Below are 26,330 nucleotides of genomic sequence, written 5' to 3' on the forward strand. Positions count from 1 at the left end.
GTTTGGAAGGGCTGCCTCTCTGCTGCGGTACTTGCACCATGACTGCACTCTGCTGTGTATGGGATACTGGGGAGAGATTGAGTCACTGAGGAACAACTGTATGATGTACATCTTGGGGAGAACATGTTTACTGCTGGCACTGGGGCTTTTCCCTTGTGTGAGTGTGATCAGAGCAGGTAAGTTTCCCTTAATGTCCCCATAGACGCAAAGATTTTTCTTGCCTAACTACCGATTTTAGCGAAGTCCAACCAATCCGTCAAATTATCGTGAAGTCAGTGGGATTCGAACGATTGTACATCTTACGATTTTTCTTCCGACATCTGTCAGAAAATTGATCGGCCAGGTTAAAAAATCTTTATTGGTCCAAGTGCAATCTATCTATGTCTGCAGGGCCAAGGAGGCAGCTCCCCTTCAGTTTTGTTGGCAACATCGCCTGAAATGGTCTTTTTAGTTGCTGGACACATCGTACATTTAAACGATCATTTCGAGATAATCATGGTCTCACGATAACGATTGGATCTTTTTAAAAATCTATGGCCAGCTTTACTGGTATCTTGTGTCTGAAAGAAAAAGTAGTTATGTGTATATATATATAAAGTTTATCATCAACAAATGCACTCCAGGGCTTTATAATATAAAATTTTTCATCTAAAACGTTTAAAATAAATTTTTCTTCATATTCACTGCATTATGAAGCCCTGGAGTGAAAAAGTGTTTGCACTCTGTTGCTGCTTTTTGTTCAAGGTACATCGTCAAAAATATGTACAGTTTTGCAGGACCAGCACACTTAAGTAAAGACGTTTATTCACATACCATATGTAATGTTGGTGGGAACCTTTATTTTTTTCATTGTATTTCATATACATTAAAGGAAGTGGTCAGTGTTAGTTTGACCCAAAACATTGATGTTATCATGGCAAAAGTTATAATAAAGACAGAAATAGACTGAGTGGCATAACTAGATATTACTGGGCCCCATAATATATTATTTTGCAGGCCCCCAAAATGTCTAGAGGTTGAACTGCTTTACCTGTATTTATTGAAATTGTATATGAATTAGGGCTTCATAGGACCACTACATCTCCTGCCCCTCCCCCCTGCAGCCACAGGGTCTGCTTCGTCTGTAGTTACACCCCTGTATAGACTGGAGTGCTGGAGCATTTTGCTTTTGCTAGAGTTCCCTTTTGCCTGGATATTAGGATCCCTGATATAAACAGTCACAAAAAGATTTAAATTCTAACTAGACAATTGCAAAGAATTAAACATTTAAGGACTAATCTAAGGAAAGTTGCTATGTTTGCACCAGATGTCATAACCCTTTGCACCAGGCAAGGACTGGCAATCTGTGGGTTCTGGCAAATGCCAGAGGGGCTGCTATATGGTTCCATAGAAAGTTACCATATAGTGGGCTGTTTGGGGGCTGTTTGGGCCTCCGTGTACTTGAAATGGCAGGGCTTATTTTGACTCCCAGTCCAGGCCTGCTTTGCCCCAATTGGATATTTGCCCTAAGCCCATTTTTTTTTAGACTGTAGCTGTCTGCGCCATATTATGAGTCCCTTTAATGAGAAAGTCCAGCATAAGATGAGAAAATTAAACCTGACTTAGATGGTAATTATTTCATGGAAACTCAACAACAGTAACAAATAATTAGAGTGAGGAGCAAAAATCCAGCATGAGATCATTTCTGACATGAGAAGAGCCAGATACTGAGGTACAAAGCTTTCTATGGTTGGATCACCACTTCCTCTAGCAAACCTGGGATATTTCTTTCATTTCACACAATCTCATCACAATATAGACTATTTTATCACATTTTTTGAGGGAGGCGGAGGTGTAAATGCTTCAGCCTAGCTTTTTTCCCGCACAATGCATGTTTTTTTCCAGAATTTGTACATAGTTACGAGTGCAATTTTTAATGAGTCTGGCTCAATAGTGCTGTGTCCAATACCCAATTCATCAGAATTATCATAACTCTGCACATGTTTTTTTCCGCAAATCATGTGCATTTGCAGCAAATATATTCACAGTATGACTATGGTCAGTTTCAATGTCGGACATGAGAACAATAACAAACAAGGGAAAGTTGTGCTCACCACTAGTTTTTAAAACCATTAGGCGGGGGTGCAATGAGGGTGTGACCACAAAATACATATAGTCAAATACAAGAGTCCTCTGCACTCAACCCATTATCAATATATTTAAGACAGAGACATTTTGTGCATACTGCTACTAAAAAATGCCTTACCCTTTAAACAACACAGGGATTGTTTGTCCATATATTGCAATATATTTAAGCTGAACAACTACGTCACAGTCATCCCATATCTGGCCAGTCCTACGCTTAATTTTCATCTGATTCATTAAGAATTCAATTGCTTAATTATACATTTTACAAAGGGACTAAGTTTTACCTGCAACTTACTCGCTGCTTTCAAAGTAAAACTCCCAAACTTGGCTGCCCTTTTATTAGACACCAGTGGGATCACCTGACTATAGCTGGGAAGGGTGGGAGCTAAAACATGGAGCTGGTCACTGCTCCTGTATAACTATAACAAACAAGGGAAAGTTGTGCTCACCACTATTTTTTAAAACCATTAGGCGGGGGTGCAATGAGGGTGTGACCACAAAATACATATAGTCAACTACAAGAGGTCCTCTGCACTCAACCCATGAGAACAATGTCTGTGCCCCAATTTTTCTGGGAACAAATGTGCCCCAGCAGTGTATTTCACTAGGGATGGAGTTCAGCACCAAAATATTATATTTTGAAAAATTCTAATCGAGAAATCGCGTGGGTTTCAAAAACTTGTGAGGCCTTGGCTTCTTTCCTTCCAGATAGGGGTATTTCTGCATGAAGAGAAGTGAGAATGTTTCTCATAGTTTATCTTATTGCCTATAAGTTCCTTTAAGAGCCTTGCTTCTGTTTTTTACCTGGAAATTCACCAGGTTTAATGTAAGAGAATGCTATAGTGACTCCCACCCCTGGCCTAGTTTTAGAAAGAGGAAACAAGGGAAAGTTGTGCTCATGACTACATTTTAAACTATTAGGAGGGGTTCAATGAGGCTGTGACCACAAAATGCATTCAGACAAAGACAAGAGGTCCTCTGCACTCACCCATAATCAAAATGCTAAAGACATAACATGCTAAGGAAGGTAGAGAAGGCAAGATGTATGACAAGTGAAGAGAATAAAGAAGCTTAGTGAGGAGAAGAGATAGATTGATGTTGAGAAAGAGCCTATAGTCTAAGGGTTTGTGCTGGGCCCCTGGCTTCCTTGTTCAACACTGGCTTTCGGTTCCCCATCAATGTGCAGAAGAACACAGCAACTGTTTTAAGACAAAAATTAACTAAAACCACCATAAATATAAACCTTAAATAGATAGACCTTGACAGCAACTATACCCCAATGTAGGTCTCTATAAAAAGATATTGCATAAAACAGCTCATATGTAAAACCCTGCTTCATGTAAATAAACGTTAGGAAGAGCGAGAACCGCTCCGACTCACCGCAAATTGATTTTGGAGGCAGCCGGCATGGATCCAAGATTGGGTGCAGGAAGTTCGGCGTCCCACGCCGTGAGCAATGAAGATAAATGGAAGAGAGCGATTCCGCACACCAGGAGGTTAATTAAAATCGAAAATCTTTATTTAACCATGTTTTAAAAATACACGCTGTGTCTTAGCTTGACGCATTTCGGGCTTAGCTGCCCTTAATCATAAGCATAAAGAAAAAAAGTAAGAATCTCAACTTAAATAGCTAATGCCCACAGTGACTCCTAGTGGTCAAAGCAGGATAATAAGTTACAAAACATTTTAAAAAGTATCCATTAAGTGCAACATAGTACAATTGTGATACTTATAGGAAATACATTATGATTAGCCACTCAAATTACTTAAGTAAAATAGGAAATATCAAATCTAGTGTTTAATCCATCTGGATTGCGTGTATGTAGGGTTAAGGTGGCCATACACGGATAGATCCGCTCGTTTGGCGATGTCGCCAAACGAGCGGATCTCCCTCCGATATGCCCACCTTGAGGTGGGCAATATCGGGCTGATCCGATCGTGGGCCCTAGGGCCCAACGATCGGATCCTAGCGTTCGCCAAACGGGCGGTCGGATCGCGGGACCGCATCAACGAACAGATGCGGCCGCGATCCGACGGGATTTTTAACCCCATCCGATCGAGATCTGGCCGACTTTCGGCCAGATCTCGATCGGGGAAGCCCGTCGGGGCCCCCATACACGGGCCAATAAGCTGCGGACTTGGTCTGTCGGCAGCTTTTATCGGCCCGTGTATGGCCACCTTTAGAATCCAAAAAGCTTCACGGTTATTTAATGAGAGAAGTGGATCGCCGCCCCTTATGGGCATGGGTACTCTTTCTATTATTTTCACTCCCAAGTCCTGTGTGCCACGTTTGCTGCAATATTTGAAGTGTTTGCCAATAGGGGATTTTATATCCCCTTTCTCTATGGCAAGTAGGTGTTCCCTTATTCTATCTTTAAGGGGGCGGATTGTGCGTCCTTCTCACCTTCCTATGCGAATTTATACATGGGTTGGTGGGAAAGAATCCATGTTTTTGGTGATAGTAACCCTTTCAGTGATTCCATTGTCTGGTATGGTCGCTATATAGACGACCTCATATTCATTTGGTGTGGGTCCTCCATCAGACTTACCATGTTTCTAGAATACCTTAACACCAATTCTTTTAATTTGATTTTTACTATGAACCAAAATTCTACTCAAATTGAATTTTTGGATACTTTATTAATTGGATCCCCAGACACTGGTGAAATTGACTCCAAGGTCTACACTAAACCTACAGCAGGCAACACTATTCTTAGGGCTGACAGTTGTCATCCCAATCATACGAAGACCAGTATTCCCTTTAGTCAATTTCTACGTTTTAGACGGAACTGTTCAACACTTCAATTTTTTGATGAACAGTCTATAACATTAAAGCAGAAATTAATAAACAGAGGTTATTCTGCTAATTTGGTGGAAATAGCCTATCAGAAGGCTCGAAGTAGGGATAGAGAAAATCTCCTTTTCAATAATAAGAAAAATGACAAGAATAAAAATGGAAACAAAAGTAAACATAAAACCGACAAAAATCTAAACGAGGAATTGAGAATTGAGGTTAATAACACCCCATTATCTAAAAATAACAACAAAATTCCGATTTACTTTAGTACACAATACAGTATGGAATACAATGAGATATGTAAGATTGTACGCAGACGCATTCCGGTTCTATTTAATGATCCTATTATGAAGAAAATACTGAATGATGACCAAATCAAAATGATTTCGAGACGATCTCCCACCTTGGGGAATAGGCTTTCGCCAAGTATGGTTAGTAACCGAGATTCCCCTTTGGCCAATACTTGGTTAACAACAAAGGGTACGTATAAATGTGGAAAATATCCCTGTAAAACATGTTTGGTTATTTCCATAAGTACAGATTTTAAATCAAATATCACAGAAAAAGTATTTAGTAACCTTACTTATAACAATTGCTGCAGTAACAGGGTTATATATTTGTTGGAGTGTAAGTCCTGCAAGAAACAATATGTTGGACGCACAATCCGCCCCCTTAAAGATAGAATAAGGGAACACCTACTTGCCATAGAGAAAGGGGATATAAAATCCCCTATTGGCAAACACTTCAAATATTGCAGCAAACGTGGCACACAGGACTTGGGAGTGAAAATAATAGAAAGAGTACCCATGCCCATAAGGGGCGGCGATCCACTTCTCTCATTAAATAACCGTGAAGCTTTTTGGATTCTAAAGGTGGCCATACACGGGCCGATAAAAGCTGCCGACAGACCAAGTCGGCAGCTTATTGGCCCGTGTATGGGGGCCCCCGACGGGCTTCCCCGATCGAGATCTGGCCGAAAGTCGGCCAGATCTCGATCGGATGGGGTTAAAAATCCCGTCGGATCGCGGCCGCATCTGTTCGTTGATGCGGTCCCGCGATCCGACCGCCCGTTTGGCGAACACTAGGATCCGATCGTTGGGCCCTAGGGCCCACGATCGGATCAGCCCGATATTGCCCACCTCAAGGTGGGCATATCGGAGGGAGATCCGCTCGTTTGGCGACATCGCCAAACGAGCGGATCTATCCGTGTATGGCCACCTTAACCCTACATACACGCAATCCAGATGGATTAAACACTAGATTTGATATTTCCTATTTTACTTAAGTAATTTGAGTGGCTAATCATAATGTATTTCCTATAAGTATCACAATTGTACTATGTTGCACTTAATGGATACTTTTTAAAATGTTTTGTAACTTATTATCCTGCTTTGACCACTAGGAGTCACTGTGGGCATTAGCTATTTAAGTTGAGATTCTTACTTTTTTTCTTTATGCTTATGATTAAGGGCAGCTAAGCCCGAAACGCGTCAAGCTAAGACACAGCGTGTATTTTTAAAACATGGTTAAATAAAGATTTTCGATTTTAATTAACCTCCTGGTGTGCGGATTCGCTCTCTTCCATTTATCTTCATGTAAATAAACCATTTTCATATTAATATACTTTTTTAGTAATATGTGCCACTGCGTAATCATTAGTGATGGGTGAATTTGTCCTGTTTCGATTTGCCGCGACCCTGTGAAATTCGCAAAACTGGCGAAAAATTCATGAAAGGCCGATTTTGACACCGGCGACAAATCGGGCACCAGCGTCAGGGTTTACCGTCAGAACCGTTACCGGTGTAGAAAAAACTGTGATGCCGGTGAAACAGGCAAATTCACTGCGAATTTGCGCCTGGCGAATAAATTCGCCCATCACTAGTAATCATAAATAAAAAAATTGCCATTTTAAAAAATAAGGGCAGCCCCCTGGGAACATATGATTCACGGTGCACACAAACATACCAAACAAACTATGTTAGGTCACATGAGCCAATTAACAGAGTTCTGTCTTTTGCTTCTACACTTTTTCCTGTTACAGTTAGAGCTGCAGTATTTCTGGTCAGGTGATCTCTTCCTGTTACAGTTAGAGCTGCAGTATTTCTGGTCAGGTGATCTCTTTCTGTTACAGTTAGAGCTGCAGTATTTCTGGTCAGGTGATCTCTGAGGCAGCACACAGACCATCACAAAATGGTGGTTCAAGACAAAAGATGTAAAAGGACAATATTTACTTAAATACATATTCCAGTTTGATAAGGTTCTTTAATATGCCACTTAATTTGATATAAACTATCTGTTTCTCAATTATTCATTTTGGGTGTATAGTTTTCCTTTAATTGTTTAAATCTCAGTCCACTGAGTGTGGGGAATTTTCTGGGTGTAAATATTATGTGTCTATTGACACAGGGTGCTGAGGGAAGCAGCGCTGTGAATCACTTATACTGATTTCTGGCAATAATAAATCATGTTTTATTACTTATTTTAATAATGCACATGTTATACTAATGCACAGCATAATTTATTGGAGCTTCAAAAGAGCATACTATATCATATGCTATAATACTGTATTATATGCTACCTAAATAAAAATAATAGCAAACGCTATTATGACACTCGAGGCTATTGGATATACCTTTAAGGCTGCAGGATTGGCATGTTTTATGTAAACAGTGTTCAGACTAGTAGCAATTAGGGTTGCCAACTTTTCTGGAAGAAAATTCCGGCCTTCCTATATATTTATCTTTTTTCCACTATTAATAACATTGGGATCAACCATCATTTTTACCGGCCAGGTGGCAACCCTACCTGCCTACCCCTTGGCCCAGCCCTGTTGAGCACAACTTACCAGTGCAAATCAAATTCAAGTATTGGCATGAATTACAGCAGGTAAAATGATGCTGGAATTAGTGAGGGATGTTTAATTGTGGACAAATCCTCATAAAAAACCTAGTAACTGTACCTGTACTTTTTAGTCCTTAGGCAGCTCAGAGACAGATGGGTTAATGCATGCTTCCCTTCAGGAGGCAGGGTGGCTTCAAAGAAGTGAAACAGTGATGGTGCATCCCTCAGATCCTCCCCTTCCTAGCATTAACCCCTTCCCTATTAGTTTTTTGTCATCCTGCTCCCAGGAGGTAGGATATTGGAGATCTCTGCTCTCCAGACATTATTTTATTTTATCTCACTTTATTTTTTTATCATGGATTTCGAAGGACTTCCGAGTGGCTTGAGAATTTTTTTTTATATCCAATTCAGCTTGACAAAAGCATGCTCCAGCGCTGCAGTGTCGGCTAGAGGATTCCACACAAACTAAGCAGGGACCAATTTCAATCAGGTTAAAGGGATCCTGTCACCGGAAAACATGTTTTTTTCAAAACTCATCAGTTAATAGTGCTACTTCAGCAGAATTCTGCACAGAAATCAATTTCTCAAAAGAGCAAACAGATTTTTTTATATTCAATTTTGAAATCTGACATGGGGCTAGACATTTTGTCAATTTCCCAGCTGCCCCCAGTCATGTGACTTGTGCCTGCACTTTAGGAGAGAAATGCTTTCTGGCAGGCTGCTGTTTTTCCTTCTCAATGTAACTGAATGTGTCTCAGTGGGACATGGGTTTTTACTATTGAGTGTTGTTCTTAGATCTACCAGGCAGCTGTTATCTTGTGTTAGGGAGCTGTTATCTGGTTACCTTCCCATTGTTCTGTTGTTTGGCTGCTGGGGGGGGGAAGGGAGGGGGTGATATCACTCCAACTTGCAGTACAGCAGTAAAGAGTGATTGAAGTTTATCAGAGCACAAGTCACATGACTTGGGGCAGCTGGGATATTGACAATATGTCTAGCCCCATGTCAGATTTCAAAATTGAATACAAAAAAATCTGTTTGTTCTTTTGAGAAATGGATTTCAGTGCAGAATTCTGCTGGAGCAGCACTATTAACTGATGAGTTTTGAAAAAAAATATTTTTTCCCATGACAGTATCCCGTGCTGTAGCGCTGCCAGTAACCACTAGTGAAGGTATGCCTTAGTGCTACCAAACTCTCGCTTCTCCACACCAGGTTTATACTCAGCCTCGCTGACTTTGAAATTTCGCGCCATCACGGTTGGCGCACTTCAAGACAGTAAGCACTTCCAGTTCCTGACAGTGATGGGCAAACTCAGCGGTGATATTATCAGATGGCCACGGCACACAAGCCTATCCCGCAAACTTGGGTTTCCTGAGTGTCGGGCACATGGGGGGAATCCAGCAGCAAATATGTGGTGGACGCCAGAAGCAGTTGGTTCCATCAGTACAAACACAGCAATGCAGCCAGATAGGAGCTGGACAGTTACCAGCACATACACTGTAACCAGCAACAATGTCACCCAAGTCACTTGTCTTGTGTCTCATCCCACATTTGTACAATCTCACGTCTCATCCATCAGCTTGGGTATGTAACCTGCATCAAGGATGAGAGCTATGTGGTAATATAAAAAAACACACATTGAGACATAAATATATTTCAGTTCTGGTCCATAAAGGAGAAATAATCCCTTAAAATGAATATGGTTAAAAATGCCATATTTTATATATTTATATTATATTTTTTTTTGTATAACCATTTTGTTATACTTCAGATTCAAACAGTTGTTACTGGAGGGTGATATATCTGTTAGGAGATATGGTTGGGCAATGGGTCAACACATCAGCACTAAGGTAAATAATATACTTACCCCTATGCCTTTCTGTTTTGCAGAACCTCCAGTGTCAGTGACAAAGTCAGTTTGGGTCTGGACCGGCAATACTACAGTACTGAGGTGTCACCATGATCCCAAGGACAGTTTGATAATGGTCACATGGAAGGTGCACCCACTATATAATTCTCACTGTTCCCTGTCACTGATTTGGGAAAACCTGACCAAGAACAACAACTGCAGTGAGAGGATGAGACAGGAGAATATTTCCCTCAGGATAGAGAATACGGCAGTAACAGACCGAGGCAACTACTCCTGTGAGATTGTAACTGCCCTTGGGACCTTCTTCACCTCCGTTTTATTAGAAGTACTAGGTGAGTGTGTTCCATTTTCCTGTATAGCCATTTAACCGATCATGTTTTATATTCTGTGATGCCAATAAACTGAAAATAGTGACTCTTCAGAATAAGTGAAATAATATAATGACCGTAGAAACCACAACAGTTTATGCTTCACAACTATATTCCTATTGCTATGGGCATTACACAGTGCTCCCCTAAGCTTATTTCATATTTAGTCTCATCCCTGTGGATTCCTGTGAAGCGTATGTAATGCAGTTGGTATGCCCCCTAATGACTAGTCTCAGGAGTGAATGGGTTACAGTTCTATCCCCCGTGTGATGGTGCAAGGATTTTGGATATTAAATTGCAAGTCCAATCTCGAAGAAAACTACAGAGAACAAAATGGCTGTGGGTGCTGACGATCAGTTTCCATATATGCGTTTGGGAAACAAACTGAACCTAAATATATACATTTATGGCTTTTTTTTTAAGCTGTTCAGCAACCCAAGGAACATTTTGCTCACAGATATAGCAGGTGATTAGTTATAATAAGGAATGAAAATTCATTTACAATGGATGGGGGCAGGGTGCAAATTCAGGTGCCATATTTCTGTCTACAATGCACCATTGTTTCATTTGCTCGCAGGAGCAACTCTTTGTGCTTCCTGAATAATAGATAACAAATAGGCACACCTTTCAATGCTTTTGCCATATTGCATACATATTATGGACTCCCTGCTGTAAAATATAAGGTTAATTGAAGTTACCTGTGAGTTCTGTGACCTAGTCATGCAATCTGGATTTTATATTCACCTGCACTATTGAGATACTCTGGCTGCATTATATTATACATACAGAAAAGAATTCTTACACATAAAAATACAATATGATAGGTTTAAGGTCAAACATTCGATCCCACTCTCCTAAAGGATAAGTAAACCTTTAAAATAAGTGAATGTAAAATTGATGAGGGGGCTATTCTAAGCATTAATTTTTTTTTTAATTCCAAGATATTAAAGGATACATGTACAGGTATGGGGTCCATTATCCAGAAACCAGATATCCAGAAAGCTCCACATTATGGAAAGGCCATCTCCCATAGATTCAATTTTATCCTGATAATTGAAATTTTTAAAAATGATTTCCTTTTTTTCTCTGTAATAAGAAAACAGGACATTGTACTTGATCCCAACTAAGATATAATTAATCCTTATTGGAAGCAAAATCAGTCTATTGGGGTTATTTAATGGTTAAATGGTTTTCTAGTAGACTTTAGGTATGAAGATCCAAATTATGGAAATATCTATTATCCAGAAACCCTGAGTATTCTGCATAACAGTCCCATACCTGCACTGTTAAAGGACAAGGAAAGGGTAAAATAGAATAAGGCTAGAAATGCTGTATTTTGTATGCTAAACATAAACATGAACTTACTGCACCACAAGCCTAATCAAACAAATGATTTATGCTTTCAAAGTTGGCCACAGGGGGCTGTCATCTTGTAACTTTGTTATACATCTTTGCAAGACTAAGACTGTGCACATGCTCAGTGTGGTCTGTGCTGCTTAGGGATCGTCATAAACAAAGCTGCTTGAATTCTGCATGGCTGGTAAGTAAGGCGGGGGCTCCCCCTGCTGTTCATAAGTATGATTGTTTTCCTGCTCAGCAGTTAGGGACCGTCTGACAATTCCTATCCACAGCAGTAAATGAAGTGAGAATTTCACTGCATACAGTCAGGTTTCTTATAAAAACGGTACACATTTTTTAATTAAAGTATATTGGAGATGAGTTTATTTTTCATTAAAGAAAGTTAAAATGGGATTTTATTTTTTTGCCTTTCCTTGTCCTTTAATATGAATGCATTTTGTTACAACATCGCCACCTGCTGGTCATTTTCCCACCAGTCTGACCAGCAAGTAGTCAAGGAAGTTGTCAGGAGAAAGAAAGAGGCTGCTCTGATGTTCTTCTGCTTAGGAATAAAATTATAAACCATCCTCACATCTTTCCTAAGCAGAAGAACATCAGAGCAGCCTCTTTCTTTCTCCTGACAACTTCCTTGGACTGGGGAAATGTATCAGAGTTTTTGGACAAAACTTGCTGTCACTCGATAAAGAGTACAGGGGACATTCAAGAATAGAATTATCAGCAGGAAAGCAGAATGAAATTACATTTATATTTTTCACACCTTGGGACAGACACCTTTCATTTAAGAACTTGTCTATAGTTTTTGTTTTCATAGCTATACAAGTTACAAATAATATTGTCTGACAATATATTAACATACAGGTATGGGACCTGTTATCCAGAATGCTCGGCACCTGGGGCTTTCTGAATAATGGATATTTTTAGAATTTTAAGTCTACAAGACAATCATGTAAACATTAAATAAACCCAATAGGATGCTTTTCCTCCAATAAGGATTAATTATATCTTAGTTGGGATCAAGTACAAGTTACTGTTTTATTATTACAAAGAAATAGGAAATCATTTTTTAAAAAATTGGATTATTTGGATAAAATTGAGTCTATGGGAAATGACCTTGCCTTAATTCAGAGGTTTCTGGATAACAGGTTTCTTGATAATGGATCCCATACATGCACCATATTTTTCATATTTTTAAATTAACTGTTATTTTTAGTTCAGCCTTCAGTGACGTTGGAGCTAAACAAACTTGGGGTTCCTGAGTGCCGGGCACATGGGGGGAATCCAGCAGCAAATATCTCGTGGACGCCAGAAGCAGTTGGTTCCATCAGTACAAACACAGCAATGCAGCCAGATAGGAGCTGGACAGTTACCAGCACATACACTGTAACCAGCAACAATGTCACCCAAGTCACTTGTCTTGTGTCTCATCCCACATTTGTACAACCTCACGTCTCATCCATCAGAATATCCAGCAGCACAGCCGGCTTGGGTATGTAACCTGTATAAGATCGGTCCTTTTGGGGTCTGAAATTTTGCAGTGCACAGCTATGTGTCAATATAAAAAAAAACACACATTGAGACATAAATATATTTTAATTCTGGTCCATAAAGGAGAACTAAACCCTGAAAATTAATATAGCTAAAAATTGCATATTCTATACACTGAACTCATTGCACGAGGCTAAAGTTTGAGCTTGTCAATAGCAGCAATGATCCAGGACTTCAAACTTGTCACAGGGGGTCACCATCTTGGAAAGTGTCTGTGACACTCACATGCTCACTGGGCTGAGCATGATAATTATCCAGCAGAAAATGAGGTTCCCCTATTTCTATGTGTACTGTATTGTGAGTGGGTCCCTAAACTCAGTTAGTGACAGCAGCACAGAGCATGTGCAGTGAATCAGCAGAAAAGAAGATGGGGAGCTACTGGGGCATCTTTGGAGACACAGATCTTTACTGCTAAAGGGCTGTGGTTGCCTTGGGCTGGTACAGAAGCACAAAACATCATGTACAACATTTCAAGCCACTTAAGCGTTTAGTTCTCCTTGAATTTTACATCTGTATATTCTATAGTATGAACCCATACTGTAAATTAAATCCTTATAAATAGCATATTCCGTGTACTTGTAATCTTTAATTTCAGGAGAAGCAATTTGGATTATTTGGATAAGCTTAGTGCACCATTAAAGATTCATTCTTGGTGAGACATCCCTGAATTGGGCTTGAACTGTGAGTTTGATTTGAAGGAATTTGAGCAGGTCTGTTGCACATACAATTTACTAGGGATGTACCGAATCCACTATTTTAGGATTTATCCGAATCCTGAATCCTTTGTGAAAGATTCGCGATACTGAACCGAATTTGAACCCTAATTTGCATTTGTAGAAATTATTAAAAAAAAGTGTGTGTTAGTTTCTGAGAAAGCACTTGCAGTTGGGGCCTTGCTGTGCTCTTTAACTCACTTCACAATACATACTCCATGCTGTATTCTAAGGAAAAAAGATAAATATATAGGATGGCCGGTATTTTTTTCCATAAAAGTTGGCAACCCTGGGGCAGGCACGTGTCTTTGCTATACATTCTGGAGTGTGAAGATGTGCCCAAAGTGTGGGTATGGTTAGAAGCATACAAAAATCATGATGATTTGCTCTTTGTAAATGAGGCCAATATCCATGTTCATGGCATTGCCCAGCTATTTATGTTTGCTGAGCACATTCAGATTTGGGTCCAGGAAGGTGGCTGTTTTGAATATGGTCAAGGTCAGACTGGAGCCATAGGGGCCCACCGGGGCTGCAAAACAAGGGCCCTCCTTGCAGTCCCTGGGGACCCCCTCTCAACTTTAAAACTCATGGAGTCCGCAAAAGACACACCCTGCGGCAGTTGTCATTATGGGGCAGCCGGGGAGCAATCCAGGGGAGCAGGCCGGGGAGCAGGCCTGGGGCGGTGGTTTTCCCGGTGTCCCGCCGGCCCAGTCCGACCCTGAATATGGTTGGCAGTTCCTTCCTTTCTGTCTGATCCTGATTACATTTATAGACCACTTGGGGAGGACTCTGATTGCTGCCCTTATTTGGCCATTCATGAGTGAGGAATAATCATACAATATCTAAACATGCAGATACATAGATAACCCAAAGCTTGTGTGTTACTCCTTTAAGCTGTCATTGAACAGATCTGATGAAAGAACAAGGCAACCCAGATTGGCCTGCTAAAACTATGTACATAACCGCAAGCTGAATATTGGTGAATATTACTACCTTCCTTTTGTTTTTTAGGAAAGAAACTTGAGTGGATATACATAACGATCCCCTTCATCATTGTATTTATTGTGGGATCGATTTTATGCTGGAAACAAAGACTCATCAGGTATTTTATATAATAACTGCTTGATGCTAACATGGGCAAGTCAATGCTTGTTATGCCCTGTCTACTCAAACAGTACAGAATTAGGGTAGAAATTATTATTTAGGCCATTAACTCAAATTGGCTCCCTTTGGGGCTTCCTAACACCCACTGCACAATGTGTTTCTCTTTAAACAAGATTAATATAAAATGCTCATGCTGAACAGGTCAAGGACCTTTGTCTTCACTATTCATATGATCACATTTTAAAGCAACAGGTCTATTATTTATTAGTCAAGTCATGTTTTTAATATTATACTCTGGGTCATTTCTTTTATAATAACTTCCTGTTGGCTTATAAGGGACTGCATGACCTATGGCAGAAATAACTATATGTTTGTAGGTGTTTTTTGTCAAATTTTTGTAGCAACATGTAATCAGTATAATAACCACTACTAAACTTCTTTAAAGGGGCAGTTCAACGTCACTTTAACTTTTAGCATGTTATAGAATGGCCTGTTCTTGGCAACTTTTCAATTGGTCTTCGTTATTTATTTTTTCTAGTTTGTTAGCTATTTACCTTCCTCTTCTGACTCTTCCTGCTTTCAAATGGGGGTTGCTCACCCCAAAAACCACAAATAACTATTGCTCTGTAAGTCTACTATTTAATTGTTATTGTTACTTTGTATTACTTATCTTTCTAATAAGGCTCTCACCTATTCATATTCCTGTCTCTCTTTCAAATCACTGACTTGTTGCTAGGCTAAATTGGACTATAGCAACCAGATAGTTGCTTGAATTCTAAACTGGAGAGCTGCTGAACAAAAATCAAATTATTTCGAAAACTGCAAATAATAAAAAATGAAGACCAGTTCTGCTACTTTTAATATAATCTAAAGTAGAACTTTTGAATGCTTTTGTACTGACTCCTGGCTCACAGAATCTCATGGCCAGGGGCGTAACTATAGAGGAAGCAGACCCTGCGGCTGCAGGGGGGCCCAGGAGGTATAGGGGCCCCATGGGCCCTAATTCATATACAATTTCAATAAATATTGGAGAAACAAATCAACCCCAAAACATTTTGGGGGCCTGAAAAATAATTTGCTGTGGGGCCCAGTAATATCTAGTTACGCCACTGCTCATGCCCAAAACTTTTCAATGTTCTGTGGAGGAACTATATGAATTTATATAACAGTCAAGTTTGCAGACACTGTTTTTAGTTCTGGTAATTGGTCATTTTGGTAGAAATTTTCAGTTTTTTGTTTGAGAAATCAGAGAATTCTGATTTACTAGAAGAATATTGGATAATGCAGACAAAAATTCATTTTGTTCTATATTATTTACTTTGCTTTTTGCTCTGTTTTTATGACATTTAGTTAATCTATAGTAAATCTAGTAGATTCAGCTAACTGGGAGTATATGCATAGGCAATGTAAATAGCACACGTACCTGACCACACATCTTGTGCCAGTAAATAGGGAGGGCCGAGGTTTCACAGTAGAAAGTAGGACACCGTATTTCTTAAGAAACATAAGATGTAAAATATCAATGTAAAATACTGACCCATTTATTCTGTGGGTTATACAAATAATTTCCACTGAAACATTTCAGGGTAGTGTAGAGTCTCATCTAAAAAATAGAAAAGCATAACAAAGAGGAACATTTATTAATTTTCAGATATGAATTCTTCCAAAACAACTGCAATTTAAATTGTGATTTTTTTTATTTCTGAATCTCAAGCATATTTACATATTTGCATATTTACAAAACAACCGAAATGAGAGAAACTCAATAACATTAAATTGTGAAATTTTAATACTTTAATGTACTTTTTTTTAGTAAGGGAGGTGTACCTATTGGATATACAGAGGTTTGAAATTTGAATGTATAATATTGTGTGGGTTGAAATAAATGTAGCATTTTGAATCATACAATTTAAATTGCAGTTGCCACTTATTAGATATCAGAAATCAGACGTACAGAGAAGTACAGAACAATAAAAGCTCAATTTAAAAAAACACACACGATTCTAAAAAATATTAATGCAATCTGTCCACATCACACTGAAAGGGCATTTTAAGGTGAGCTGAGCTTCCTTAACATGAACTTAGCCAAATAGTTGGGAAATGTTTTTTGTTTTGCTTCTTAATGGTGTGTGGGATGTGGGATCATGCTTTTACTTCCTCTTCAAAGAATGCATTAGTCATCTATCTATTGATACCAGTCACTATTTCCATAGGGAAATGAGAGCAGAGCAGAGAGTAACCCTTCCAACACTTTCCTCTTGTCTCTGTCTCTATATATTAGGTACCTATCTAGTGCTTCCAATCCCTATTCCTGTAGGGAGATGAGAGAGAGCAGACAGTAACCCTTCCAACACTTTCCTCTTGTCTCTATATATTAGGTACCTATCTAGTGTTACCAATCCCTATTTCTGTAGGGAAATGAGAGAGAGCAGACAGTAACCCTTCCAACACTTTCCTCTTGTCTCTATATATTAGGTACCTATCTAGTGTTACCAATCCCTATTTCTGTAGGGAAATGAGAGAGAGCAGACAGTAACCCTTCCAACACTTTCCTCTTGTCTCTATATATTAGGTACCTATCTAGTGCTACCAATCCCTATTTCTGTAGGGAAATGAGAGAGAGCAGACAGTAACCGTTCCAACACTTTCCTCTTGTCTCTATATATTAGGTACCTATCTAGTGCTACCAATCCCTATTTCTGTAGGGAAATGAGAGAGAGCAGACAGTAACCCTTCCAACACTTTCCTCTTGTCTCTGTCTCTATATATGAGGTCAAAAGCCATCAGGTGTTCCTTAGCTACAGAGTTGCACTTTTCCTCTCTGAAGGTGGCCGGATATTCTCACCTGGCCTATGGAGTCATGGACAACTCTGTCTACAGTGCTGACCATACTTATATCATTGTGTCAGTGTTTAAGTATTTTCTTTGGCAGTTCCGCTGCAAGCAAACTATGGGTCATCCAAACACTCCCATAGACTGTGTAGTAAGGGCAATAGTAAGTGAGCTGACCAAGCTTCCTATTCCCGTACCATGATTCCAGAGTACACATTTGCCACCCTTATTTTGTTTGTTGCTGAGGATTTTGGTTCTATATGACTGTAATATGGTGTTATTGTAAATAATGTTAATTTTTTGTTGTCAATAAAAAAACATAAAAACTCTATATATGAGGTACCTGTCTACCTGAGAGTAGAGCTGGCAGTAACCCTTTTAATAATTGTTCATTATCTTTGTCTCTTGCTCCTATTCTCATTTAGTCCCCCTGCTTCCAGTACCCAGGCAATGGTTACCCCTTATCATTCTCTGGTGTAGATTGGCAATAGGAGCAGATCCACAACTGAAATCTGACACGCTATAGTGGGGCACATATAACAACACTGAGCACATTTGCAGCTGGCCAGTAACACATAGCAACCTATCAGTGATTAGCTTATTTCAACCAGTTGCAGGTAGTTCAATAAAAGGAAACCTCTGATTGGCTGGCACTTTACTAATCATGTGGTGTGTGCCACTGAAATACACAGAATTTCTGTCTTTTCAGAAGTGTTCTCTTTGCCATTGCTTTACTTGGTTTGATAGTTTAAATACCAGAAATGTGTTTTTCATTTTCATCCCAAATTATAAATGGTACAAATGTAAAGCCCTCTGTTTAATGTGACAATCCAATGCAGTTAGGTGTGTTTTCCCTATTGCAAGTAAATGGCTCCCTTTCACCAACATTCCATTTGTGACACCACTTGACTTTACTCCCCATGACATTCATCAGTGCACCTCTCATGTAACCACATCACCTGGGGAAAGTCCCTGCCCACAAAGCTGACAATGCGGCCGCTAACTAAAAGCCTGAATTCTCCACAGCAACAAACAGGAAGTCTGCTCTCAACTTCCTGCTCACAGGGAGAGTCAAAATAAGAACTGAGCCGAGAGAGGCCTGTATTCTGTATTCTGAGTGAGGCAACATGAGTCAGGGCTATTTTACTTATTGGCTAGTGTTTCTGTTTTACCTTATGTATCAAAAGTTAAAATGTCCTCAAAAGCAAACCTGATACAATTAACGTATCTTATAGTAGAAATTAACACGTCTATATTAACAGTGGGATAATAGTCTCTGGGAAGGGAGTATGACTGTGGGATAGCAGGTATAGTAGAGAGAGATGGTGTCTATAGTAACAGTGGATAATAGTCTCTGGGAAGGGAGTGTGACTGTGGGATAGCAGGTATAGTAGGGAGAGATGGTGTCTATAGTAACAGTGGATAATAGTCTCTGGGAAGGGAGTGTGACTGTGGGATAGCAGGTATAGTAGGGAGAGATGGTGTCTATAGTAACAGTGAATAATAGTCTCTGGGAAGGGAGTGTGACTGTGGGATAGCAGGTATAGTAGGGAGAGATGGTGTCTATAGTAACAGTGGGATAATAGTCTCTGGGAAGGGAGTGTGACTGTGGGATAGCAGGTATAGTAGGGAGAGATGGTGTCTATAGTAACAGTGGATAATAGTCTCTGGGAAGGGAGTGTGACTGTGGGATAGCAGGTATAGTAGGGAGAGATGGTGTCTATAGTAACAGTGGGATAATAGTCTCTGGGAAGGGAGTGTGACTGTGGGATAGCAGGTATAGTAGGGAGAGATGGTGTCTATAGTAACAGTGGATAATAGTCTCTGGGAAGGGAGTGTGACTGTGGGATAGCAGGTATAGTAGGGAGAGATGGTGTCTATAGTAACAGTGAATAATAGTCTCTGGGAAGGGAGTGTGACTGTGGGATAGCAGGTATAGTAGGGAGAGATGGTGTCTATAGTAACAGTGGGATAATAGTCTCTGGGAAGGGAGTGTGACTGTGGGATAGCAGGTATAGTAGGGAGAGATGGTGCCTATAGTAACAGTGGATAATAGTCTCTGGGAAGGGAGTGTGACTGTGGGATAGCAGGTATAGTAGGGAGAGATGGTGTCTATAGTAACAGTGGGATAATAGTCTCTGGGAAGGGAGTGTGACTGTGGGATAGCAGGTATAGTAGGGAGAGATGGTGTCTATAGTAACAGTGGATAATAGTCTCTGGGAAGGGAGTGTAACTGTGGGATAGCAGGTATAGTAGGGAGAGATGGTGTCTATAGTAACAGTGGATAATAGTCTCTGGGAAGGGAGTGTGACTGTGGGATAGCAGGTATAGTAGGGAGAGATGGTGTCTATAGTAACAGTGGATAATAGTCTCTGGGAAGGGAGTGTGACTGTGGGATAGCAGGTATAGTAGGGAGAGATGGTGTCTATAGTAACAGTGGATAATAGTCTCTGGGAAGGGAGTGTGACTGTGGGATAGCAGGTATAGTAGGGAGAGATGGTGCCTATAGTAACAGTGGGATAATAGTTTCTGGGAAGGGAGTGTGACTGTGGGATAGCAGGTATAGTAGGGAGAGATGGTGTCTATAGTAACAGTGGATAATAGTCTCTGGGAAGGGAGTGTGACTGTGGGATAGCAGGTATAGTAGGGAGAGATGGTGCCTATAGTAACAGTGGATAATAGTCTCTGGGAAGGGAGTGTGACTGTGGGATAGCAGGTATAGTAGGGAGAGATGGTGTCTATAGTAACAGTGGATAATAGTCTGTGGGAAGGGAGTGTGACTATGGGATAGCAGGTATAGTAGGGAGAGATGGTGTCTATAGTAACAGTGGGATAATAGTCTCTGGGAAGGGAGTGTGACTGTGGGATAGCAGGTATAGTAGGGAGAGATGGTGTCTATAGTAACAGTGGATAATAGTCTCTGGGAAGGGAGTGTGACTGTGGGATAGCAGGTATAGTAGGGAGAGATGGTGCCTATAGTAACAGTGGATAATAGTCTCTGGGAAGGGAGTGTGACTGTGGGATAGCAGGTATAGTAGGGAGAGATGGTGTCTATAGTAACAGTGGGATAATAGTCTCTGGTTAAGGCAAAGTGACTGCGGGACAGGTAGAGCAGGGCTAAACGGTGACAGCAACAACATGAGTCTCATTTTGATTCTGGGGGTGCAGTGCTTTGCGTAAATATGAGAAAACTTGCCCATGTTAAGATGACATTCACAAAGCACTTATGTATATTCCTTCAGCCATTTAATTACCTAAGGTCTTTACTCCTGTGCACAGTTATCTTTTGAGCGCGTGAGATAATGTACAGATGGAGGGTGGTTGAGGGAAAGGCCCTTCCTACTTGATGCCCATGATGACATGGATACAACTTACATGACATTGCAAGCTGTTGTATCTGGACTAGGGAATCCATTGAGCCTACCATTGGGCACAATTTTGCGCAACATCAATCTGTAAGTGCAAAGGTACTGCAATGCTTAGTGGAGGAGGGGAGCCCCATTGTGAGAGAATACATGATGAATTGCATGTTTGTTTTGCCCAGTGCCCCAATTCAGACAGCCCTGCTAAAGCTACAAGTTGTTGCTGATTGTTTGAGCTTTGCTAATTAAGAATGAGCTTTAAGGCAGAGCTCAACTGACCATAAAGGAAAGGAGTTCAACCCACCCAGGCTGTGGTTTTATTGTCAGATGATCAGTAAACGACTGAACTTCCCCTTCAAAAATGCTGAATTTAGTTTTGCACATCTGTACGGTCATCAAAACTCATCATTGTTTACCGAAATGTGTTTCATGTATAGTAGATGACAATGGGCCAGAAATTCCTTATCCATCGTTGAATAGGGCATTCAAGTCTTGTTGCATATTTGCAAAATACCTGCTTCCATAAAATGTAACATCCTGTGATATGAAAACAAAACTTGATGCAAATATATAAATGTTCCATTTTAATTTACAGAAATTGCTTGAGGAGGGGGCTGAAATGCTCGTCAGGAACGGAAGAACAGGTAATCTCAGTGCAAGTGAAAATGGAGCATCTTACAAGAGATTTGGCTTCGCTGTTTCTTATACAGACATGGGATCTGTTATCCAGAATTCTCAGGACCTAGTGTTTTCCGGATCTTTACGTAATTTGGATTTAGACCTTCAAGTCTACTAAAAAATCATGTAAACATTAAACCCAATAGGCTGGCTTTGCTTCCAATAAGGATTAATTATATCTTAGTTGGGATCAAGTACAAGCTACTGTTTTATTATTACACAGAAAAAGGAAATCGTTTTTAAAAATTTGGATTATTTCACTAAAATGGAGTCTATGGGAGACGGCCATTCCGTAATTCGGAGCTTACTGGATAACGAGTTTCTGGATAACAGATCCCCTACCTGTATGTGGCCCTAGGAAGGTAATGCCTATCCTACAGAAGATGATTACTTCTCAACATTTCAGATTCAAACATGTTGCGTTGAGCCCCCTGTTCTGTCAGCCCATGTCTCACCTAACCAAGGCCATGTTGTTCTTTTTCTCATTTGCAACATCTCTGCTCATAATATTGTCCATTTTGTGCAAATATTTACAAATGTTCTTTGATAAAGACTGACATAAAATTCACTCTCTGCTCCCAGGCACCCGCAGCTGCCATAAAGGGGTTGTTTACCTTTCAGTTAACTGTTAGTATGATGTACAGAGGGATATTCTGAGACAATTTGCAATCGGTTTTCATTTTTTATTATTTGTGGTTTTTGAGTTATTTAGCTTTTTATTCAGCAGCTCTCCAGTCTGTAATTTCAGCAATCTGGTTGCTAGGGTCCAAATTCCCCTAGCAACCATGTACTGATTTGAATAAGAGACTGGAATATGAATAGGAGAGACCTGAATAGAAAGATGAGTAATAAAAATCAGCAATAACAATAAAATTATTTATCAAAGTCCTAATGCAATCCGAATTTTTAATAATAAATAAAATCTATTTTTTCGGGATTAATTATACTCCAAGGATGGAAAAAGTCCAGCATTTTAGACCTGCCGAGGTTGTTTAAAAGTTAGGGATGCACCGAATCCACTATTTTGGATTTGGCCGAACCCACAAATCCTTTGTGAAAGATTCGGCCGAATACCGAACGGAATCCGAACCCTAATTTGTATATGCAAATTAAGGGTGGGAAGGGGAAAAAATGTACTTCCTTGTTTTGTCACGCGATTTCCCTCCCCACCCCTAATTTGCATATGCAAATTAGGATTCCGATTCGGTTCGGCTGGGCAGAAGGATTCGGTTGAATCCTGCTGAAAAAGGCCGAATCCTGGCCGAATCCCGAACCGAATCCTGGATTTGGTGCATCCCGTATATAAGTAAATGGGAGAATTTCCAAAGATGTCCTGATCTAATGCTGGGTATCGTGCATTCATTTTAAGATTTTGTAGTTTTCAGGCAAAAATACGAAAAAAGGGAGTCTATGGGAGACAGCCATTCCGTAATTCGGAGCATACTGGATAACAAGTTTCTGGATAACAGATCCCCTACCTGTATGTGGCCCTAGGCTTTTCATGATTTATTTGTGTTTTTTTCCTGCACTGGAGGAAACAACCCGTGCTGGTTTGGTTGGGGTATATTTCAGAAATAAATACCCTCCTAAATGTGTAGCCTTACAGAGCATTTGTTTTTTTTTGTTTTTTTATGGGGTCAGTGACCCCCATCTGACAGCTGGAAAAAGTCAGAAGAACAAGCAAATTATTAAAAAAAAACTATAAAAATAAATAATGAAGACTAATTGAAAGGTTGCTTAGAACCGACCATTCTATAACATACTAAAAGTTAACTTAAAGGTGAACCTGGTGGGTGGCTTTTCTAAAGAAAGAAGTTTGGCTGCTCACCAACAGGTTGCTACACATTAGTGTCATCATCACATTAACACAATTGAATCATTTCTTTTAAAAGGGGTCAGTTCTTTTAATACCAACAGTTTTTCTCACTTGTAAGGTGTGAAAATGAATGTTGTTTATGCTATATGCAGGAAAAGCACACAGTGTGGAATAATTGCAGTTGTTTGCTGCTCATTTTCATGTAGATAGGTTAGCAACTTTAACCAAAGTGTTCCATTTTTCTATGTGTGTGTGTGTATTTACATTTGTGTGGGTGAGAATGGGCCATTTTTTGTTTCAGTTTCTTTTAAAGGGATACTGTCATGGGAAAACATATTTTTTCCAAAATGCATCAGTTAATAGCGCCGCTCCAGCAGAATTCTGCGCTGAAATCCATTTCTCAAAAGAGCAAACAGATTTTTTTAAATTCAATTTTGAAATCTGGCATGGGGCTAGACATATTGTCAGTTTCCCAGCTGCCCCAGTCATGTGACTTGTGCTCTGATAAACTTCAGTCACTCTTTACTGATGTACTGCAAGTTGGACTGATATCACCCCCTCCCTTCCCCCCCAGCAGCCAAACAACAGAACAATGGGAAGGTAACCAGATAGCAGCTCCCTAACACAAGATAACATACCCTCATACTAATTGTGGTACAATCAGACTTCACCATCTCCCGTAAAAGAACAGATCAGCCGATGTTCAGCCCCTGACAGCAATCGTACGAAAGTTATGTCCGACCAAAGCTAGTGACAGTCTCCCTCTGAAAATCGTATGATCGGCAATACACGCAGAGATATTACCCGCAGCCGACAGAAATCTTTTAACCTGTCCGATCGACCAAACGACCGATCTCCGCCGGACGAAAAATGTCGGGACTCTCCACACACGGTCTGTAAATCGTACAAATCCTCGATTCATACGATCAGATCTTTGCGTCTATGGCCAGTTTAAGAGGTTGTGTGGAGTGTGCTGCTGCAGTGGGTAGTTTTTTTTTAAAATTGAATATAAAAAAATCTGTTTGCAGAATTTTCAGTGCAGAAGTCTGCTGGAGCAGCACTATTAACTGATGCGTTTTGAAAAAAACATGGTTCCCATGACAGTATCCCTTTAATATAATCAATTAAAAATTCTGAACGGTTTCTAGAATATTCAAGTTACTCTTCACTCTCTTCACCCCCTCTTAGCATCTGTCTATCTTCTTTCTCTCTTCATGCAGGAGTTGGAAGTCTGAATTTTAAATCCAATGTATCTTTTAGGGGGGCTCTTTTTGCCTAGAAGAGCTCACTCTATTGAAATCACCAGACATCATGGGGCAGATGTATTAAGGGTTAATTAACCCTCAATATTCGACTGGCGAATTAAAATCCTTCGACTTCGAATATCGAAGTCGAAGGATTTTGCGCAATTCGTTCGATCGAACGATCGAAGGAATAATCGTTCGATCGAACAATTAAATCCTTAGAACCGAACGATTCGAAGGATTTTAATCCATCGATCAAAGGATTATCCTTCGATCAGAAAAAATTGGAAAGCCTATGGGGACCTTCCCCATAGGCTAACATTGACTTCGGTAGCTTTTAGGTGGCGAACGAGGGGGTTGAAGTTTTTTCTTAAAGAGACAGTATTTCGACTATCGAATGGTCGAATAGTCGAACGATTTTTAGTTCGAATCCTTCGATTCGAAATCAAAGTCGAAGGTCGGAGTAGCCCATTTGATGGTTGAAGTAGCCCAAAAAACAGTTCGAATCGTTCGATTCGAAGTCGTGGTCGAAGAAGCCAATTCGATGGTCGAAATTCGAAGTATTTTTAATTCTATTCCTTCACTCAAACTTAGTGAATGGGCCCCCAAGTCTCTCTACATGCAGAATGTGTGTCAAAGGCAGTTATTTTGTTAATTTTGTTTGTATTGGAATCAGTTGAGTGAGCTTTAATACATATATATATATATTGAATATGACATTGAAAATTTGATTGTGAAGACACAATGAAGAGAGACAGATGCTGAGAGAGGGATAGTGAAGATAAACTTGATTATTTTACTTGATTGTATTTAGAAAGTGTCTTATTTCAGTATGATAAAGCTTATATAAAATTTTCATGTTCGCAATACTTCCCCTTTTATGCCAATGGTCTATACATGTACAAAGTTGCTCAATAAACATATTAGCTGATGTTTATTCTATATCATTCGTTTGCTAACACAAATGATCTCTTGGCTTCACAGAACAAGGAAGAGATGGAACCGTACGCAAGCTTCACCCAGAGAATGAATACCGTTTACAGCACAGCCTTTGAGGCCAGACATACATTTACCTGACCATGGACAATTATATTTCCGGTCAATTCCAACGAATGCCAGAACTATTCTGTCCTGGATGAATTTCTGGGCTTTCTATGGAATTCCTGAAGTTCTGCCTTTGTTGACATTTGCTGATAAGAAATGGAAAAAAGTTTCACATATTGAAAAAACTTTGGAGATCAGATTGTGGTGGGTGACGGAATATAGTAACACTGCTCCATAAGTCATTTCTATATCTTTAGACTTGTCTTATTATTATTAAAGAGGTGCTTCACCTTTAAGTTCACTTTTACTATGTTATAGAATGGCTAATTCTAAGCAACTTTTCAACTGGCCTTCATGTTTATCTTTTTTTTATATATATAGTTTTTTAGTGAATTGCCTTCTTCTTTACCTTTTTCAAATTTTTAGCATTTGATCTTTAATAAATAACCCCCTTTATTATTATTGCTACATTTTATTACTCCTCTTTCTATTCAGGCCTCTCTTATTCATATTCCAGTCTCTTATTCAAATCAGTGCATGGTTGCTAGGGTAATTTGGACCCCAGCAACCAGATTGCTGAAATTGCAAACTGGAGAACTGCTGAATAAAAAGCTAAATAACTAAGAAACCAC

At 39.8% G+C, this 26,330-nt stretch overlaps 1 protein-coding gene across 1 annotated transcript; it reads left to right on the plus strand.

Moving 5' to 3' along the window:
* LOC121399799 (cell surface glycoprotein CD200 receptor 1-like) lies at window positions 1-26,052 on the plus strand. Its single transcript, XM_041581435.1, has 6 exons — window positions 1-176; window positions 9,654-9,965; window positions 12,571-12,846; window positions 14,630-14,720; window positions 21,512-21,560; window positions 25,639-26,052. Exons 1-6 carry the CDS (start codon window positions 59-61, stop codon window positions 25,729-25,731), a joined length of 939 nt encoding a protein of 312 aa, XP_041437369.1. The 5' UTR covers window positions 1-58; the 3' UTR covers window positions 25,732-26,052.
* Window positions 26,053-26,330: the final 278 nt, after the last annotated feature.

This window comes from Xenopus laevis, chromosome 2L, assembly GCF_017654675.1.
Source record: "Xenopus laevis strain J_2021 chromosome 2L, Xenopus_laevis_v10.1, whole genome shotgun sequence".
Lineage (NCBI taxonomy): Eukaryota > Metazoa > Chordata > Amphibia > Anura > Pipidae > Xenopus > Xenopus laevis.

Excerpts from the sequence above, each read along its gene's own strand:
- LOC121399799 (XM_041581435.1), top strand. The coding sequence starts at position 59 with ATGGGATACTGGGGAGAGATTGAGTCACTGAGGAACAACTGTATGATG. Across the intron at positions 9,966-12,570 it reads CGTTTTATTAGAAGTACTAG|TTCAGCCTTCAGTGACGTTG; the intron begins GTGAGTGTGTTC and ends TGTTATTTTTAG. Across the intron at positions 12,847-14,629 it reads CAGCAGCACAGCCGGCTTGG|GAAAGAAACTTGAGTGGATA; the intron begins GTATGTAACCTG and ends TTTGTTTTTTAG.